The 17,091-nt window shown below is 46.4% G+C and overlaps 1 protein-coding gene across 1 annotated transcript; it reads right to left on the bottom strand.

Annotated features, from left to right (window-relative positions):
- Positions 1–3,025: 3,025 nt before the first annotated feature.
- LOC120519928 lies at positions 3,026–8,904 on the bottom strand (the record flags this gene model as incomplete). Its single annotated transcript, XM_039742672.1, has 4 exons — positions 8,681–8,904; positions 7,495–8,380; positions 3,737–3,746; positions 3,026–3,381 (listed from the first exon to the last, which is right to left on the bottom strand). Coding segments are annotated over exons 1-4 (1,476 nt in total), but the record flags the coding sequence as incomplete, so codon positions are not given.
- Positions 8,905–17,091: the final 8,187 nt, after the last annotated feature.

Below are 17,091 nucleotides of genomic sequence, written 5' to 3'. Positions count from 1 at the left end.
CGATTAATGTTTTCTGGTAACTCTGCAATTGAGAAGAATCTGTCATGGGTGGGAAAAGAGGGAGCGAGTGAGGCGGGTACAATGAGGGGGCGGGACGGAGCGAGGCGAGGCGGTATCTGTGCGAGTGTTTTAAATAATGAAAGGAAAAAAGTGCTTTGAAATCGAGGACCCCCAACCAAGAGGGCTTACGAAACAAAACGCGACAGACAGGCATATGCTACTTGTATAAAATGTGCACAATAATTACAACAGTGTTGAAGCAATGATGAAGTGAAAGGGAGATGCTAAACATGGGTAGCCGCGTTGTGCCTGCCCATAAATCCCAACCAATGTATATATCTGAACGGATCTATCTGAACCAATATATATATCAGAACGGATGTTGTTTCCGATGGGAGTGTTAGCTCCTTGGAAATATGTTCTTTTATATTGCGGTGTTTTAGTAAACCTATATTTAAATAATAATAAATAATAACGGCTATATCCCTCTTTTCAGCGATAGGCGGCAACAAAGTTACAGAAAAGACAGAATATACTTAGCTTGTTTAATGCGGCTTATGTTGCTGTACAGACATGAGGAACAAGTCAGCTTCATTTCACCCTAAGATTTCTTTTCGGGGATTCGGTCGTGTAGAAACTGCTCTTTTTTTGTCATAACAGAGGTGGATTTTGGGCCAATATCTTTCACCCACACAGTTTCTCAAAGTTGGCAAAGCTCCAGCTTCTTTTATATTGTTTTCTACACGACCAAGCTCCCATTACATTTTCAAACAGGCAGACAATTTCGTACTGAACATCAAACAGTCGGTTCAAATAACACTTAGTCCTTTTTAGGGTTTACAACACAGCCTTCCAGTTGTCCCTTTCTGTCTTCATGCTTTGCTTGGCCCAACAATTCTGAATGCTGACACTCTATGCTAAATCTGGCTCAGCTCTTTATAGCATGTTACACAGAAAAAGAATGAAAAATACATATAAAAAGATCTAAAACAGATACAGTGACATACATCTTAATATTATATTAAACTTATGATAACAAACCACCCTTTGTCACTGGATCTGTGACAAAACAATCCCTGAGGATCTTATTCACAAAGCAAAAGGTACTCAGTCCCCCTTCACCATGTAAACAGCTCCTCAGGAATGCTTGTAAAGTCGTGGGGTGTAGTGCCGATGTAGCTCCTGCTTAACTCGTCTAATACGCAAATGTAAGTAAATATTTGTAATAGTAAAAATGATAATAATAATAATTAACAGTACAATTGGATGAACAAGTGCATTTAAAATAGTGTTACTAGATGGTGACCACTTAGTGAAAAAATCCCACCAGTGATGTGTAAATATCTCTTCAATTTCTTCTGCAGAGGTAATTACTTTTGTTTCATCAGTTTTCAGTCTTACTAGTAGGTCCCTTGCTTTTTGTAACGTTACATTAAAAAGATGTTCATATTGTTTAGCGTGCTCTAAAATCGTTTTATATTTAGGTAGATCTATTTCATAGGCAAATTGTAAATGCAGGAATGGGTTAGCTTCAGCTTCCCAATGTATATCCTCCCATGTAGTTAACATGTAGGTTCTTCCATAATAGTCATCTTGTATAGTACTAACATTGGTGCGACAGGATACCCCTGGGCCCTTGTAGTGGGTACCATCACTCCAAGTGATGTTATTTATTGTCACTGCACATGCAGAAGTGGTATCAGTTTGAAACACTTCAGTGGAATTTACTGCTATTTGGCCCCAATAAGAGTCTCCAGCTAAAGGATGCAAACAGGGGTGTGGCAATGTACCCACCCTTTGACATACAAACCTTTCTTGCCAGTTTTTAACAAAAGGCAGGTTTAACAGTATTATTATTTAGATCTATTCTTTGTCTATCTACTATGGGTGCCCACCATGTTCCTCCAAGTAAAACAGGTAAGACATGAAACGGACACCAAACATTGTCCTCTTCAGCAGTGGTTGCTACCTGAAATACAGCTTGGCATATTGATTCCTCACACATGAAGGACTTTGGCTGCAACCACAAGTCTGATGGTAATTTTAATTCTTTTCTCCAATGTTGGGGGTCTTTGAATCCCCAATCTGTCTTAAAATTTAAATACTGCTGTACAGCAATAATCTGTTTTAAATAGCAAGCTGATTCTTCATCTATGGCCCATTGGCTTTGCAAACCAGTCCATAAGGACTCATTTAACCATCCATGGTGAGTTTTCCGTAAAGGCAACTCTAGTACTGTATATGCCTGCCTGCCAACTCTGGCCCCCAATGAGCCAAAGGTTGCAAACTATTTGCTTGTTTCACACCAATAGATGATATTTTGTGATATATTGCTGCTATATCAGCAGTATTAAGAGACCCTAAACCTAAACCTACTACTCCTAAACCAGTTCCTATAGCTCCCCACATGTCTCGCTTTGGCCTTCGTTTTATTTCTACCTTATGAGGAGGCCATAAGGATTGTATGTTTCGACAATTATATGTTGCACCTGTAGTGCGTGGTATTATATGTTCCCCTCTTGAAAACTCGTGACGTTTTATATCAAACCCACTAACATTAATGTTGAATGCTACAGTAATTATTTTATGTGCTATCCTAGCTTTTTTACAACCTTTCATTTGTCTAAGTAATGTTACATCAAATGGATAACCATTCCTTCTCCTTGTCTTATGAATTTCCCATAAAATTACTGGTACCTTTACATTTGTTGTTGCTTCCTGTTTAAACACATATAATATTACATCATTCTCGGGTGTTGATATTGCAGTCAGAGGGGACTGGGCGGTCTCTTGGTCTGGAATCCCTGCATATTTTATTTTTTTTCTCCAGCCGTCTGGAGTTTTTTTTTGTTTTTTTCTGTCAGCCCTGGCCATCGGACCTTACTTATTCTATGTTAATTAATGTTGACTTATTTTTATTTTTTATTGTGTCTTCTTTTTTTCTATTCTTCATTTTGTAAAGCACTTTGAGCTACATTTTATGTATGAAAATGTGCTATATAAATGAATGTTGTTGTTGTTGTTGTAGCTGTTGCTCCCCTTCAATTGTCCAACATGATAGTCCATTAGAATCAGGTTTACAGTTCATCATAGCCAACCAGACAGATATGTTATTATGCACAGTCACAGTTATTGCAGTGTCTTCATAAGTCATCACAGGTAAAGGTAACAGGTCAGGATATTCCAGTTTCATGGAAAATGGAGCCGTAAATGTCTTGTCTCGTAACTGCCAGGTACAGTTCTTGGTAAATGTGAAGTTCAAAGTCACAGACTTTTCCGTTCCTGGCGTATCAGCAGCCCAAAAGACTTTGTTATAGGGGTGCATCGACTCCATCCGGTCCATAAACCATCTGTCCCGATTATTCCACACGTGAGGATAATCTGTGTAAGGGAAAGCAGAGGGGCGACTGAGAGCCCGTTAAAAGAACCATTCTAGTGTCTCCTGGTCCTGCAGCTGTTATTTCTCCTGCCCTCGGCTTTTTCCCTGGAGTTAAAACTCATACCTTCCCTCCAATTTCTCCTTTAAACTGTTCAATACTGACTAAAACAGGTGTGACTTTTTCTATGTGCAGTTTACATATGGCCTGTCCTTCAGCTATGTGTATGTCTTTACTGCCTTGATTTTCTAATACTAAATACTATTCATTTAAACAGATATCTAATGTCTCTGTTAAACATGCATCTGTTACAAGCATTTCAACATTTATTCTCACCTCCCATTCCTTTGGCCACTGACCTGTTATTCCCAATGTGGCCCCCGGCCGGGGCTGGAGCCCCCCGGGACGCCCAGGAGGACATGAGGAGGGCTTGTGCCTCCTCCAGACCGCGAGGGCCCGTCCCTGGTTCTATTGGGAGCCACGGTCGAGGGCATGGAAGCCCTACCCTGTAGGGGCCCGTGGTTGCCGCCAGGCGGCGCCCCGATGCCGGTTGATCCCATGCAGTCGCCGGCCGGAGCTGAAGCCCGGCCGGGACGCTTTGGAGGACGAGAGGAGGGCTTGTGCCTCCTCCACACCGCGAGGGGGCGTCCGTCCTGGTTCTGTTGGGGCCACGGGTTGAGGGCATGGAAGCCCTTCCTGTAGGGCCCGGGTCACCGCCAGGCGGCGCCCGATGCCGGTTTATCCCGCGGCGGTGCCTGTCGGGCTGGAGCCCGGCCGGGACGCCTTGGAGGACCGGAGGAGGGCGAGTGCCTCCTCCAGACAGAGTGGGGCGTCCGTCCTGGTTAGGCAGGGGCCTCGGGTACAGGGCTTTGAAGCCCAGCCCTGTAGGGACCGTGGCCACCGCCAGGCGGCGCCCCGGTGCCTAATTATCCCGGGAGCCCGGCACTTCCGCCACACCAGGAAGTGCCGGGGGGAAGACTTTGTGTGGCACCCGGAGAGCTGCCAGGAAGACAGCCGACACTTCCGCCACGCTTTGGGCGTGGCTAAGTGCGGAACACCTGGGGCTCATCCGGGAGCCTTATTTAGGGCCGCCCCCTCCAGTCATTGGTGGAAGTCGGGAGGAAGCGGACTGAGCTGGAGAGCGAGGACAGGAGGCGGCCAGGAAGCAAGGCACAGAACTGTGGGCCCTGGACTTGGGGGAATCAGTGCGGAAGGCACTGGGGTTTTGTGAGTGCACGTGACTGTTTATATTGTTGTATATACTGTAAATAAAAGTGTGTTGGGCAAAATATGTTGTCCGTCTGCGTGTCCGGGCCAGCGCTCACAGTGGCGTGAGCCGGCAGGATGCTCCGCCTGGGACAAGGCGGGACCTGAGTTCAAACAATTAATTTCTGTGAACGGCCCGGCGCAGCAGCGACTCCACACACTGGCCGCGGAGCGCCCGCGCACAAACCGCGGAGCGTTCGCCCAGAAACCGCCACCGGACAGCGGAATTGCTTTTCCCGGGTGCGGAGGAGAACCAGACATCGCCGGAGCGCAGCGGGCTCCAGTCGCGCTGTCGGTGACAGACAGCCAGGCCGGGCGTGGCAGCACAGAAGGCACACCGAGGCGGGGGCCTCGGCATGACGGGATCCGGGAGGTAAGTGCCCTGCCCTGCATTCATCGGCCCCTCGGGGTCGGTCTTACCTTCATTTCTACAGGGAGGGACGAACCGGATCCGCGCCCGCGGGTAGAGGAGCACGCGCCACGGGCTGTCGGCAGCGCTGCACGGGCGGCAGCAAAGAAGGCTGCGGAAACGGAGCCGCTGCGCTCAAGGAATCGCCAGCAGCCACAACGCGCGAGGAGGCACGCCTCCGCACTCGGAGCAGGGAGGCAAGATGGCCGCGGGCTGGAGGTCCCGCCGCTGACAGGCACGGATTGGCCGGTGTGTCTTGCGTGCCCTCCGATGATTGGATAGAGGCGGGCCCAAGGAATGCCAGTCTCGTGTCGGAGAAGGACCCGATTGGGCCAGAGGGAGTGGCCCAGAGGAGGCAGGCGTCGCGGAGAGCCGATCGACAGGTAAGCTCACCGACGCCTGTCTCTCTCTCCACCAGCGGCTCGGCGGTGTCGGAGGAGTCCCTTCGCCCGCCAAGCCGCCCTTAGAGGAGCTGCTAGTTCTCGCTGCTCAGTGTGAGCAGCTGACGGGAAAGGCGGTCGCGTGGCGGGAGACGCCGCGTGAGACGGAGGATCGGCGCGCGCTGGAACCGGAGGCCGGCAGAACACGGCGGGGTGGTGAGTATTACCGCCCCGTAAAGCAAGTGGGGAGGTTTGCCAACATGGCTGTGACCGCTTACGGACGATCAGCCCAAGTAAGCAACCTCCCGACAGCAGACGCCAGCGGTGCAGACGGCTAGCGCGGGCGAGGAGCTCAATATGCAGGGGCTGGTAGGATCGGGCTGCTGAGTGCCCTGGGTCCTAGCGCCCTGCGCCCAAGCCTGCAGCTGTCTCCTGTCGCTTGCCTGGACGCAGACGGGCTGGATTTGAGCTTTCGCTGTGCTCAGACCCAGACCGCCAGCGCCCCAAGAAAGAAGGAGGAACCGGGTGAATGCCGGTTCCTCCGATAGGAGGGCGCGGCGCTGGGTGCGCTGCCCGAGAAGGGCCGTCCTCTGTGCGGGCCGAGGAGATACCCTGGGCGGCTGGGTGAGCCGCCTGCGAAAGCGGTGCCGCGGACAACAGACGGACGGGCATGGAACCTGCGACGGAGGACTTCAGCAGGCAAGTCAGGGGCTGTCGGAGGGGGGCGGGAGCACTGCGGGTACGGAGACCGGCAGGACACTCGGGGTGAGTGTCCTGGCAGTGCTTCTGGCCCTCTTTTCCTTTTTTCCACAGGCCCGAAGCCCCGACGAGCGCTGAGGACGACGTCGTGCCAGGGACCTGCCCTCCTGAAACGGGCCCGCTCGGAGGGCTCCACGCCGAGAGGCCAATAGTGTCCCAACTGCAGGAACAGCGGGGCGAGCGGCGCAGACCACAGGGGCGCGCTTTGCGCCGGGCGGGGTGCCGAAGACGGATGTCCCAGGGTGCCGTGTTGGACCCTGGGGCATAGTAGGACCCTCACCGGGACGTGCTGCCCTTTCGGTTGTGCCGCTCGACCCACGTGTCCTCGCTAGCGGTGGGCACTGTGGCCCCCGGCCGGGGCTGGAGCCCCGCCGGGACGCCCAGGAGGACATGAGGAGGGCTTGTGCCTCCTCCAGACCGCGAGGGGGCGTCCGTCCTGGTTCTATTGGGAGCCACGGGTCGAGGGCATGGAAGCCCTACCCTGTAGGGGCCCGTGGTTTCCGCCAGGCGGCGCCCCGATGCCGGTTGATCCCATGCAGTCGCCGGCCGGAGCTGAAGCCCGGCGGACGCTTGGAGGACGAGAGGAGGGCTTGTGCCTCCTCCACACCGCAGGGGCGTCCGCCCTGGTTCTGTTGGGGCCACGGGTTGAGGGCATGGAAGCCCTTCCCTGTAGGGGCCCGTGGTCACCGCCAGGCGGCGCCCCGATGCCGGTTTATCCCGTGCGGTTGCCTGTCGGGGCTGGAGCCCGCCGGGGCGCCTTGGAGGACCGGAGGAGGGCGAGTGCCTCCTCCAGACAGAGTGGGGGCGTCCGTCCTGGTTAGGCAGGGGCCTCGGGTACAGGGCTTTGAAGCCCAGCCCTGTAGGGACCCGTGGCCACCGCCAGGCGGCGCCCGTGCCTACTATCCCGGAGCCCGGCACTTCCGCCACACCAGGAAGTGCCGGGGGGAAGACTTTGTGTGGCACCCGGAGAGCTGCCAGGAAGACAGCCACGCCCAAGCGTGGCGGAAGTGTCGGCTAAGTGCGGAACACCTGGGGCTCATCCGGGAGCCTTATTTAAGGGGCCGCCTCCCTCCAGTCATTGGTGGAAGTCGGGAGGAAGCGGACTGAGCTGGAGAGCGAGGACAGGAGGCGGCCAGGAAGCAAGGCACAGAACTGTGGGCCCTGGACTTGGGGGAATCAGTGCGGAAGGCACTGGGGTTTTGTGAGTGCACGTGACTGTTTATATTGTTGTATATACTGTAAATAAAAGTGTGTTGGGCAAAATATGTTGTCCGTCTGCGTGTGTCCGGGCCAGCGTTCACACCAAGCTGAGTCTTTCTGAGGAGTTTAACTTGATTGTAAGTGATTTAGGTGTCCTAACCAATAACCCTGTGGGAGTTAATTCATTGTTTGCCAGTGGACTAATTGTTGTCAGGCGGAGGGCACACACAGGTGGCTCTCCTCCGACATTTTGATGTCTCATAAAAGGTGTGGACCCAGCCAACGGATGATTATTGAGATTAAATAAGGCTTGCTTTAAAACTTTAGTCCAGCCTTTAAGATGATTGTGCCCAGTTAGTTTTTTAACTTGTTCTTTCAACAGGCCATTCATTCTCTCAATAAGTCCTGCAGCCTGTGGGTGATAAGGGATATGCAGAGTCCACTGAATGCCAGCTCCTTGAGCCCACTCTTGTACGTCTCTCCCAGCAAAGTGGCTTCCTTGATCACTTTGGATTTCTTCAGGCACTCCATATGCTTGGATTAAATGGCTCAGTCCATTAAGTGTAGCTTTCTGGTCAGCTCTTATTGATGGATAAGCTTGTAACAGTCCAGAATAAGTATCTACTGCAGTTAAAGCATATAATAGTTTATTTTCTCGTGGCAGTGGCCCAATGTAATCCACCTGCCAAATTTGTCCTGGTCCCATTCCTCTCTTCAGTTTACCAGTTGCCTTCTTCTGTAGGGGCCATTGTTTTACTTCTGTACATGTGGAGCAATTGTTCACTATTTGTTTAACAATATCAGTAGTGACTGGTATACATCGCTGATGACACCATTGATATGTTTTTTCTGCTCCCATGTGTCCTGAAGTTTCATGAGCCCACCTTGCTAATGATATTAAGGAAGGCTCGATTACATTTACTTCAGCATATTTGCACAGGTCTTCATTCTCTGATAGGCTTCTTCCAGGTTGATTTCTCGAACAGCAGCTATTAGATCAGCTTGTTGGTTATAAATTCTCTCAAGGGATATCAGAGGGGCATGGGCATCTACATGACCAATGAGAGTTTCCCCTCTTGTGCCCATTGTCCAAAGCTGCTCCCACAGTTCTGTGCCACCCCAGAGTTCTCTCCCATGAATAGTCCAAGCAGCCCTTCTCCACATTGTGATCCACACTGTTAGTCCTTGAAAAACTGCCCAGCTATCAGTATAAACAACAATAGGGAAGCTTTGATTTTCTGTTAATGCCATAGCGACAGCAATAAGTTCAGCGCATTGGCTTGATTTACCTTCCCTGTTGCTTCAGGGTGGTCTCAGTGTGAGGTTGATAAGCCACTGCTCTCCAAAGCCTTTTTCCTCCTTCCACAGTTGCTGACCCGTCTGTGAACCAGCTGTTCTCCTGTTGCGCTGGTGTCAAATGATCGTAGGCTGGTGCTTCTTTAAAGGGCGACTCCACTACAGGCAGAACAGGTGGTATGTCCTCTGGATCCTCATAAATCACAGCTCCGGCCATAGCCCCTTGTAAAGCACTCATGTCTTTGCCTTCAAAGTGTGATGTTGCTTGCAAATACCATTTCCACTTGCATAAAATTTGATTTTGGACAGCGCCTGCTCTCGCGCCCAGACCATTGTCTCTAACCCACCCAGCAATGGGCAAGTTAGTGAGTAGCTTTACCGAGCAGGACCTGTCTGTCTCTCAGTGTGCAAAAGAGCCCAGTATGCTGTAAGAAGCTGCTTTTCAAGTGGTGTATATTTAGTCTGTGAGCCTGTCAGCTGTCGGCTCCAAAAGCCGATGGGAACACGTTTACTTCCATGCTTTTGCCATAAGCTCCACGTAGCAATATTGTTCTGTTCTGTGGCTTCCAGTTCAAAAGGCAAATTAGCTTTTAAAGGTCTCAGTCCTTGGTGTTGGACTAAAGCTTCTTTAGCTGCCTCAAAAGCAACTTGTTGTTTTTCTGTCCATTCAAACTGTGCCTTTTTCTTGACAACATCATGTATAGGTCTTAAAATTAGTCCCAAATGTGGCACAAATGCTCTCCAAAACCCATTAAACCCACAAAGGATTGAGCTTCTTTTTTGTTAGTTGGTGCCTTTAATTTATACAAAGAGTCAATTACTTTTTGGGGCACTCGTTTTTCTGGTCCAAACCACATCATGCCCAGAAATTTAACTTCTCTGGCGGGTCCTTGGATTTTGTCTTTATTGATAGCCCATCCTCTGCTCTCCATGTGGGATATTAAAACTGGCAATGCATTTGTTACTGATGCTTCATCCCCAGTTAACATTATATCATCCACATAATGGAAACATCGTACCTTTTCCAAATCTGAGCAGGTAGCCAGATCTCTTGCTACAAGTCCATGGCACAACGTAGGGCTGTGTAGGTATCCCTGTGGCAGTACTTGAAAGGTGTACTGTCTGTCCTTCCATGTAAATGCAAACTGATCTTGACTTTGGGTTGCAATTGGAATAGAGAAAAAAGCATTAGCCAGGTCAATAACAGCATGCCACTCTCCTGCATTAGCCATGATGTCTTCTATGATGGTCACAATATCAGGAACTGCAGCAGTCAATTGCGGTGCTTTAGCATTTAGACCTCTGTAATCGATTGTCATTCTCCATGAACCATCCGGTTTTCTGACTGGCCACACAGGAGAATTGAAAGGGCTAACTGCAGGTCGAATAATTCCTACTCGTAATAACTCTTCCACTGTTTCTCCTATTTCTTGCAAACCTCCTGGCAAACGATACTGTTTTAAATTTACAGGTGTGTCAGGGACTGGAATTTCTAAAGGGGTCCATTTTGCCTTTCCTCTTACTATTGCTTTTACTGCTCTACACATTACATTAGAAATCCCAAAAGAAAATGTTCCCCATTCTGTTTGGAATGACTTTCCTGTAAGAATATCTATCCCCAGAATATATTCAGGCAATTCTGAAATAAGCACCTTAGCTTTAAAAGGGGGTGACTTTCCTATTTCTAAGTGTACTGTGATTAGTTTGCCTGTATATCTGAGCCCCCGTATCCGTTTACATTTACAATTGGTCCTGAAAAGTTATGTGGATTCCCGTGAATTAAAGTGACTTCTGCCCCAGTATCCATAAGTGCCATAACCTGATGTGGTTTTTTTCCTTTACCCCAGTAAATGGTTAGCGGGACGTACGGGCGTCGGTCTCCTGCATGAATGAGCTGTACCTCCCTGCCTACAGGAGACCTGCCCTCTCCTCAATATGTTGGTCGGGGTGTGTGCCACTCTTTTGGAAAGTGAAAAAAGTGTTTCGGTGTTTGTTCGGAGTGTTTCTGTTCCTCCTCACTAGGCGGTGCAGTTGGAGGGATTCTGCCCTCATCTGTTTTAGACTTTCTCAGAGCTTGCCATCTCTGAAAAAGTTCCCCTGTTGGTTTGCCATCGATATCCATTTTATTTTTTCCTGCTTGTATCAGATCATGCACCATCTTTGTACGGCTTATTCTTTGTATTGTATGTCCTGCTATGGCTCTGACTGGTCTCTGCCCAGCCGATACCGTTGCACCCAATTCATCTAACTGACCCAATAATGCGGCCACATCCCATACTGTCTGCTGATTAACTCTGGCGAGCATAGATAATAGAGCCCCTTTTAAATGATGCAGTGCATTTTTTATTAGACGGTTTCGCATTCCGGCAGTGAATGCTTCATTATCAGGGCCAGCAAACGCAACTCCTGGTGCAGCTTTATAAATAGCTGCCTGCACACCCATTTCTCGCAGCTGCTGAATTGCTTCAATGTCTCTATCAATGTCTTCCGCGTCTGTCGCGTCTGGATATGGAGTGTTTCACGGCGTTTACGACCCATTCCACTATTGATACGATCGCTTGATTCTGTCCCCCTCGTAACACATTTCATAATTTCGGATTCGTGGTGATAGAGCCTAAATGTTTGATCTCTGTATCTGTCAATTGACAACTAAAACCCCCTTCATCCCTCATTCGTAATATCCACTGCATCAAGCTCTCGCCTGGTTTCTGTCTATATTGTTTACCAAGTTCCAGAAACTCTGCTTGTGTAAAATCGCGGACGGTTCGCGTTACCCTGTACTGTCCACCGGGGTGCCCCTTGGCTTTATTTTGCACGACCGGTCTCGCATCTATAATTGTACACTCGTCATTATTATATTTTAGCGCATCTACGTCCTCATCATCCTCCTCCCAGATATTGTCGTCACTATCTGAGTTATGTACACTGCCATCCCATGTTTCTGGGTTACAATCGTCTTGCATTATGGCTCGTATTTTAAAAGAGGAAACGGGGTGTGTTTTGACTTTTTTACGGCACTTAGCATGTACTAAATGGACAGCTAGCGTAGCACATTTAGTTTCCCACTCGTTCACCCGAGACGTCGCATTTTCCATGCATTCTCGAGTAATAAGTTGCTTTTCTTGTAAGTTTTCTATTTATTGTTTGAGTTCCCCACACTCTATGATCATATTCTGCAGTTTATGATCCAACTCACGTACTGCAGTTAATAAAAGCCAGCTGATTTCACCGGCTGCTTGTTGTTCCTTTTTTCCTCTGCGTTCTAGCCTGAGTGCCAATACTGCCTGTTGGACATTTGAAGGATTAATATCTCCCTCTAACTCAGGCCATGCAATTGGGGCTGTATCAGTAATAAATGAAATGAAATGAGTATACTCATGAATATGCTTGTATACGTCACTCGCTTCATATTCTTTTGCTGCCTTCTCAATTGTGTAATGCGTTTTTTGAACAGGTTTCATTCATCGAAGTGATCACTCGTACTGCGTTCACAGTCAGTTCACGTGAGCCGCTCTCTTGTGTGATCTTGCGATGTCCATGGCTTTATTTAAGATAGATAGATAGATAGATAGATAGATAGATAGATAGATAGATAGATACTTTATTAATCCCAAGGGGAAATTCACAATGTTAATGTTAGCTAAGACCCGGCACTTAAAGGTTTCTTGCTATAGCAATTTTAACTCTATTACAAAGTGATCCAAAGTCTCGTTTATACCTCGTGTCTTCTCATTAAACTTGTATCTCGCAAATATTGTATTCGTCGTAGGCATGACAAACGGCAGCGGGAGCGTTCTATAAACTTAATTTAAACTTATGGTTTACACCGTGCTTTGTTTCCGCAGTAGCTGCACTTATGAATATGCTTGTATGCGTCACTTGCTTGATATTCTTTTGCTGCCTTCTCAATTGTGTAATGCGTTTTCTGTTCAGCTCTCTTTGGAGCTCTTCCTTGTACTCTATGTACTGCGTTCACAGTAAGTTCACGTGAGCCACTAGTCCTTCACCCACGAATATTTACCTTATATGGGCAGGCACTTAATTACATGGGAGGCGTGATGATACGGGATGCAACTCCGCCTCACACGGCGACCGAGCTGCAGGCTATGGCGATGGCTATGGCCATATACAGGTGCTGGTCATAAAATTTGAATATCATGACAATGTTGATTTATTTCAGTAATTCCATTCAAAAAGTGAAACTTGTATATTAGATTCATTCATTACCCACAGACTAATGTATTTCAAATGTTTATTTCTTTTAATTTTGATGATTATAACTGACAGCTAATGAAAGTCCCAAATTCAGTATCTCGGAAAATTAGAATATTGTGAAAAGGTTCAATATTGAAGACACCTGGTGCCACACTCACTCTAATCAGCTAATTAACTCAAAACACCTGCAAAAGCCTTTAAATGGTGTCTCAGTCTAGTTCTGTAGGCTACACAATCATGGGGAAGACTGCTGACTTGACAGTTGTCCAAAAGACGACCATTGACACCTTGCACAAGGAGGGCAAGAAACAAAAGGTCATTGCTAAAGAGGCTGGCTGTTCACAGAGCTCTGTGTCCAAGCACATTAATAGAGAGGCGAAGGGAAGGACAAGATGTGGTAGAAAAAAGTGTACAAGCAATAGGGATAACCGCACCCTGGAGAGGATTGTGAAACAAAACTGTGGGGGAGATTCACAAAGAGTGGACTGCAGCTGGAGTCAGTGCTTCAAGAACCACCACGCACAGACGTATGCAAGACATGGGTTTCAGCTGTCGCATTCCTTGTGTCAAGCCACTCTTGAACAAGAGACAGCGTCAGAAGCGTCTTGCCTGGGCTTAAGACAAAACTGCTGCTGAGTGGTCCAAAGTTATGTTCTCTGATGAAGGTAAATTTTGCATTTCCTTTGGAAATCAAGGTCCCAGAGTCTGGAGGAAGAGAGGAGAGGCACAGAATCCACGTTGCTTGAGGTCCAGTGTAAAGTTTCCACAGTCAGTGATGGTTTGGGGTGCCATGTCATCTGCTGGTGTTGGTCCATTGTGTTTTCTGATGTCCAAGGTCAACGCAGCCGTCTACCAGGAAGTTTTAGAGCACTTCATGCTTCCTGCTGCTGACGAACTTTATGGAGATGCAGATTTTATTTTCCAGCAGGACCTGGCACCTGCACAAAGTGCCAAAGCTACCAGTACCTGGTTTAAGGACCATGATATCCCTGTTCTTGATTGGCCAGAAAACTCACCTGACCTTAACCCCATAGAAAATCTACCAGACTCAACAATTCAGAAGAGCTGAAGGCCACTATCAGAGCAACATGGGCTCTCATAACACCTGAGCAGTGCCACAGACTGATCGACTCCATGCCACGCCGCATTGCTGCAGTAATCCAGGCCAAAGGAGCCCCAACTAAATATTGAGTGCTGTACATGCTCATACTTTTCACGTTCATACCTTTCAGTTGGCCAACATTTCTAAAAATCCTTTTTTTGCATTGGTCTTAATTGATATTCTAATTTTCCGAGATACTGAATTTGGGACTTTCATTAGTTGTCAGTTATAATCATCAAAATTAAAAGAAATAAACATTTGAAATTCATCAGTCTGTGTGTAATGAATGAATTTAATATACAAGTTTCACTTTTTGAATGGAAATACTGAAATAAATCAACTTTGTCATGATATTCTAATTTTATGACCAGCACCTGTATATGGACGAAAACAGGTTCCAGTTATGACCGTTACATGTAGAATTTCAAAATGAAACCTGCTTAGCTTTTGTAAGTAAGCTGTAAGAAATGAGCCTGCGAAATTTCACCACCTACACAGAAAGTTGTAGAATTAGTGATGAGTCAGTCACTGAGTGAGTGAGTGAGTCAGTGAGGGCTTTGCCTTTTATTAGTATAGATTAACAACCCATCCAAGAGCCATCTTCACAGCGTAAGGACCCTCATCTTTACTCTGTATGACTCGCCTTTATCTGGGGTAGATGCACATCTTTGAGGTGCGACCATCTGGTGATATCCTCTTGCATAGGGGCGTTCTCCCTTTTCATTGGTATAAGTTCAGTGTGGAAACATCTGGCTACTAATAAATGTATTTTCTTCCTCCTCACAAACTTATAACTCTGATAGCACAGAACATTTTATCCCTTTCCTTAGTGCTGATGTGGACTTGAGCTTTTCTTCCAGGGAGATTGCACTGCTCTTGCAAGTTTCCTGTGCAGAATGTAGCTGTGCTGCCAGAGTCATACAGCATATTTGACCTTTAATCTTTTCTACACAGTCTTTACCAAGATGTCCTTCTTTAAGGTACTTAAAGCATAAGCCTTTAGATTTCAAAATGTCAATCCTATTTCTATAACAACAACAACAACATTTATTTCTATAGCAAATTTTCATACAGATAATGTAGCTCAAAGTGCTTTACATGATGAAGAAATAGAAAAAATAGACAGAAAAAACAAGAAAACCTCCAGACAGCTGGAGAGAAAAAATAAAATCTTAAGGGGTTTCAGGCCACGAGACCGGCCAGTCCCCTCTGGGCATTCGACCTAACATAAATTATAGTTCATTTCCGGTGCCGCATCTGAGTGGCAGCCTTTCCAGCAGCTCTATCTATCTATCTATCTATCTATCTATCTATCTATCTATCTATCTATCTATCTATCTATCTATCTATCTATCTATCTATCTATCTATCTATCTATCAATTATATAGTGCCTTTCATCTATCTATCTATCTATCTATCTATCTATCTATCTATCTATCTATCTATCTATCTATCTATCTAAATGAACAGTCCTCTTTGTATTCAAGGTTCTCATGGAAGAACTTAATGATGATGATCATGTAGACTCCCGGCCTTTAATTCATCAATGTAGGAACTTCATGATGCTTTGATTAGGTGGTGGTGGCACAGGTCGCCACCACCGAAAACCGGGAAAAGAAACAGAAGAGAGAGTAGGGGTTAGTACGGATTTTGGACCCACCATGAACAGTTATGATAATAAATTGAATATGTAGAGTATCAGGATTAAATTAAAGTGAAGTTATGAGAAGGCCATGTTAAAGTAATGTGTTTTCAGCAGTTTTTTTTAAGTGCTCTACTGTATTAGCCTGGTGAATTCCTATCGTCAGGCTATTCCAGATTTTAGGTGCATAACAGCAGAAGGCCGCCCACCTCACCACTTCTTTTAAGTTTTGCTCTTGGAATTCTAAGCAGTCACTCATTTGAGGATCTAAGGTTATGATTTGAAATATAAGGTGTCAGACATTCTGATATTTAAGATGGAGTGAGATTATTTAAGGCTTTGTACACCATACGCACTATTTTAAAGTCAATTCTGAATGACACAGGTAACCAGTGTAGTGACATCAAAACTGGAGAAATGGACTCGGATTTTCTTTTTCTAGTTAGGATTCTTGCAGCTGCATTCTGCACTCATTGCAAATGATTTATGTCTTTTTTGGGTGGTCCTGAGAGGAGTGCGTTACAGTAATCTAGACGACTGAAAACAAAAGAGTGAACTCATTTCTCAGCATCTTTCAATGATATAAGAGGTCTAACTTTTGCTATGTTTCTTAAGTGATTTGATCTGATTAATATGCAATTTAAAATTCAGGTCACAATCAACAGTGACCCCTAAATTCTTTGCCTCCATCTTGACTTTTAATCCTAATGCATAAAGTTATTTTCTACTAACCTCAATATATCCATTATTGCCAATCACTAAAATTTCTGTTTTCTCTTTATTTAGCTTGAGAAAATTACTATTCATCCATTCAGAAATACAAGTCAGACATTGTGTTAGTGAATCGAGAGAGTCTGAGTCATCAGGTGCTATTGATAAGTACAGCTGCGTGTCATCATCATAGCTGTGGTAACTCACGTTATGTCCTGAGATAATCTGACCTAACGGAAGCATGTAGATTGAAAAGAGCAGCAGACCCAGAAAAGAGCCTTGTGGAACACCATATAGAATATCATGTGTCTTTGAGTTGTAATTGCCACAACTAAATAACTGCCAGGTAGGATTCAAACCAATTTAAGACATTGCCAGAGAGGCCCACCAATTGACTAAGGTGATTTCTAAGAATGTTCTGATCAATGGTGTCAAATGAGGCACTCGGATCTAAGAGGATGAGAACGGATACAAAGGCCTAAATCTGCATTTACCCGCAAGTCATTTACTACTTTAACGAGTGCAGTTTATGTGATGTGAGTTATTCTAAAACTCGACTGAAATTTATCAAGTAATTGCAGGTTTATTGAGGTGGTCATTTAGCTGCATAATGACTGCCTTCTCTAGAATTTTACTTAAGAAAGGCAGGTTAGAAATGGGTCTAAAATTTTCAAAAGCAGGAGGGGTAAAGATTATTTCTAGTCTCTGGAACTTTCTGCATTCAACAAGAGTT

This window comes from Polypterus senegalus, unplaced genomic scaffold, assembly GCF_016835505.1.
Source record: "Polypterus senegalus isolate Bchr_013 unplaced genomic scaffold, ASM1683550v1 scaffold_5761, whole genome shotgun sequence".
NCBI lineage: Eukaryota > Metazoa > Chordata > Cladistia > Polypteriformes > Polypteridae > Polypterus > Polypterus senegalus.
This window is presented reverse-complemented; position numbering and strand designations above follow the sequence as displayed.